General features: G+C 59.9%; 1 protein-coding gene across 1 annotated transcript in view; it reads right to left on the bottom strand.

Moving 5' to 3' along the window:
* The window catches only part of KIFC3 (kinesin family member C3), a gene marked incomplete at its 5' end in the record, with an annotated part of 5,545 nt that extends 1,772 nt beyond the window's left edge, over positions 1-3,773 (bottom strand). Inside the window, 11 exons of the mRNA XM_009082528.1 lie at positions 13-236; positions 329-458; positions 902-1,025; positions 1,615-1,745; positions 1,977-2,081; positions 2,160-2,341; positions 2,546-2,657; positions 2,745-2,875; positions 2,964-3,111; positions 3,235-3,408; positions 3,627-3,773. Coding sequence (XP_009080776.1) covers positions 13-236; positions 329-458; positions 902-1,025; positions 1,615-1,745; positions 1,977-2,081; positions 2,160-2,341; positions 2,546-2,657; positions 2,745-2,875; positions 2,964-3,111; positions 3,235-3,408; positions 3,627-3,773 — 1,608 coding nt within the window. The remainder of the gene's footprint in view (positions 1-12; positions 237-328; positions 459-901; positions 1,026-1,614; positions 1,746-1,976; positions 2,082-2,159; positions 2,342-2,545; positions 2,658-2,744; positions 2,876-2,963; positions 3,112-3,234; positions 3,409-3,626) is intronic.
* Positions 3,774-3,778: the final 5 nt, after the last annotated feature.

Genomic DNA, 3,778 nt, shown 5'->3' with positions numbered 1-3,778 from the left:
CCCAGCCCCTACCTGCACCATCATGAGGGTCTTGCTGTCGCCGCTGAGCGAGTCCTGCAGCAGGTAGGTCAGCTTGGAGTTGCGGAAGGGCACGTGGCCCTGCCGGGAGCGCAGGGCGTAAATGACGTCGCCCAGCGCCGAGAGAGACTTGTTGATGTGCTGTGCCTCGCGGAGCCGACTGCCTTCCGCGCCCGAGCCACGCTCCGACCCCGCCAGGTCCACCAGGTTCAGCTTCCCTGGGGGCACAGAGCCAAACCCCCGCTGGGATCAGCGTCTGGCCCCACGCACCCCTGGGATGCCCCGGGGAGGGGCTCAATATGGCACTCACCTGTGGTGCGGAGCCCGGTGCTGCGGTCGAGGCCACGGACGGTGATGATGAGGAGAGCGTGGGAGCGGGAGCTGTGCTCGTTCAGGTTGGTGCACTCTGTCACTCGGTTGACATGACCAAACTCAAAGACCTAGGGGAGCCCGGGGAGTTGGGGGGTGAGGCCAACCTGCCCCAATTCCACCCCAACCCCCTGTGGTGCCTGGGGACACAGCCTAAGCAACAGCCCCCCACGAGGTGCCTGGTCCATCAGGGTGATGACCACTGTCAGGTCTCAGCCTGGGTGATGCACCAAAGGCTGGGGGTGACAGGCAGGGCACTGCACTGACAGCCGCAGCCTGCTAATCCCCTGGGAACTGCCTGGGCCCCACGCTTTTATTTTTAACCCCCTGCGGCTCACCCCATGGAACAGTGACTGCCACATCACACCCAGGGTCCTATTTTGGTCTCTGTCCCTCCCCAGCGCTTCAGAAATGCTCCCAAATCCAAGAGTCACACAGCAGAGACCCTTCCCCCAGTTCACTGCACTCCTGGTGCCACCCCCTCCTGTGTCCATTACCCCCCATCTCCCCACACCTTGTTGATGTCCTCCACGCTCTGCACCCTGAATTCAGTCAGCCCAGGCACGTACAGCTGTCCACTGCCATCAGGGCACAGCTTGATCTCCAGCTTCTCCTGTGGCTCCTTCCCCAGCAAGTCCCTGGGTGAAAAGGCAGCTGTTACCATCCCCATCCCAGGGGGGTGTTGGCTCCCCTCCAGCACGGCATCCCTGCCCTGGCACAGGGCTGTGTGCCAACACTGCCAGGGCAGCCGTCTTGTCCCGGGAGAGCTGCATGTTCTATTTATAACCTCAGCTCTCTGCCTCCCATGTGCCCTCTCCCACTCAGCTCAGACCATGCTCCCATCCCTGTTACCCATTATTCTCATGGATGCACTCCCAGCTTCCTCCTGACCCCTCCTGCCTGTGGCTGGGCAGGGGAGGAAAATATTTCTCATGCTCTCATCTCCCAGTTAGTAATTCCTAAATATAGCATCCGTGGGCAGGGGCAGGGTGGAAACAGGGATGCCCCGGCTGCTGCATCAGGGCCTGGGAGTGGGATGGCAGGGCTGGGAGCCTGTATAAGTGATGGAACTCATGGGAAGGGTAGTGTGCACCAAAATAAATTAAAAATAATTCCTTGCCTGGCCAAATGCAGTGCCTAAGGCACTGGGACAAGCTGTAAGGGCTGGTGGGATGGGGGGAGAGCAGCATGGAGTGATGCCCAAAAAGCTTCTCCCCTTCCCTGTACCTGAGTGTCTCGTTGTAGATCTCGGCGGCACTGACACTGATGGCATAGTCCCAGTCGGCTGCTTTGCCCCGCACCTCGGAGAAGAGGAGCTGCAGGGCTCGCTGGTTGATCCCTGGGTTTGCTGCTGTCCCCTGATGGATTGGGGTGAGAAATAGAGGGGAAAAATACCCTCTTGCATTTTATTCTGCAAATTTTTTTCTGAGCGGAAGCAAAGCTCACAAGGGTGTTGCAGAGCAGCAGTGAACATTACTGGTACACACTGGGTCCAAGCTGGCCACAAGCCTGGTTAGGAGAGGGTGCCAAGACTGGGCACAAGGGGATGGGAGGATGAGGAAGATGGAAGAAAAACCAAGCAAACTCACCTCCATTGTGTAGGTTTTTCCTGCTCCTGTCTGTCCGTAGGCAAAGATGCAAACGTTGTAGCCGTCGATGCAGGAGGTGACCAGGGCTTGAACCTCCTGAAATACCTGGGGAGGACAGGGGAGAGTCAGGAGAAGGTGGCTGCATCCCTGCCTCACATCAGCAGCATGGATGGCAGCACTCACCTCCTCCTGGGATGCTTGTGGGGGAAAGACCTTATCCAGCTCGAAGGACACCTGCTTCCCCTTGTGCAGGAGGTGCAGGACAGCGTCATCGTCAGCATCGAAGGTCACTGCGTTGGCTGCCTCCGGGCCCTCACCATCCTCCTTTGTGATGGGACGGACTCGCCCGAAAACACGGATGTTTCCTTGGAGGGGGATCCAGGGATGGTGTCAGCCCCAGTCATCCAGCTGCTACCCACTTTAGCACCAGGCAAGCTGATTGTTGCAGCCCACTGCCACCAAAGCATCCTGCTGCCAACCCAAGCACAATATGGGGATGGTCCCCTGTCCATCCCACCCCCGACCAGGGACACACTCTCCCACGACGGGACCCACCAGCCCCCACACACCTTTCAGCCGCACCAGCTCGTTGTGACACTTCTTGCGGAGCTGCAGCTCCCGCCGGTACTTGCGCAGCAGCTCCCTGTTGGTGCTGTTCACCTCCTCAATGGCCTGGCTGATCTGGGGGTGGAGAGCAGTGGTTCAGCGAGCCCCCAGCACCTCCACCCCACAAGGAGGGGAGCTGGGTGGCGGTCGCGGGGGGCTCACCTCGGCCCTGGCGCTGCGCAGGGTCTCCTGGAGGAGCAGGGGGAAGTCGCGGACCTGACGCTTCAGGCTGTTGTAGTCGTGGGTGAGGGTGCGCAGCGCTGGCTGCAGAGTCAGCAGGTTGGTCCGGACACCTGCAGGCACAGAGCAGGGTGAGGGGCAGGTGATGTGATACCCCAATACCCGCCAGGCAACTCTGTGAGACCCCTATGCCCTCCTCACCTGCCAGGTTCTCATGCACCGCCTTCATCTCCACTTGGGCACGGGAAAACGCCTCTTCGATGGCGCGGTTCTTCTCCTCCTCCATCGCCTGCATCTCCTCCAGCATCTGCCCATGGGCTCGCTCCAGCTCGGCTTCGTACATTGTGATCTGGGAGAGGAACAAGGGGCAACACTGAGCCAGTGCCCTGCCACTGCCACACTGTGTCACCTGGCGAGCACCAGGCAGGCAGGAAATGTGGGATGAGTTCTGATTTACACCTGTCACTCAGACCTGAGCTCGGAGCTGAGCTTCTGTCTTCTGGGAGCTCTGCAGCTGCTGCTCCATCTCCTTTAGCACCTGCCTCTGCATCCCCACTTGCTCCTGAAGGTACTGGTTTCGGGACTGGGTCTCGCACAGGGCTTGTTTCGCCTTGGCTGACTCCACCTCCACCGTCTTGATGACGTACTGGGGGGAAAAGCACCCAGAGATGGGATGTACTTGGGAAACAGCACCCAAGGGGCCCAGGATGGAGCTGGTGTTGGCCCAGGGGAGATAGTTCAGGAAATCATGGTGCTGTGCTGATGTGCTCAGGGCAGAGATAGATGACACTTTGCAGGGCACTCACTGGGTACCGCAGGGCACTCAGCCCAGCCAGGATTGATGCAGAGCTCTGTGGTGCTCACCTTTATCTGTTGGGGCTGGGACTTGAGGCTGGCGATGGTCTCCTGGCTGTCCCGCAACCGCCGGCTGAGCCTCTCCTCCTCCTCAGCTCTCTCGGCCAGGGAGTCCTTGAGCCGCAGCTCCACCTCGGCCAAGCGGTTTGTCTTCTGCTGCA

This window comes from Acanthisitta chloris, unplaced genomic scaffold, assembly GCF_000695815.1.
Source record: "Acanthisitta chloris isolate BGI_N310 unplaced genomic scaffold, ASM69581v1 scaffold16979, whole genome shotgun sequence".
NCBI lineage: Eukaryota > Metazoa > Chordata > Aves > Passeriformes > Acanthisittidae > Acanthisitta > Acanthisitta chloris.
Note: the sequence above shows the minus strand (reverse complement) of the source record. Positions and strands in the feature narration are given on the sequence as shown.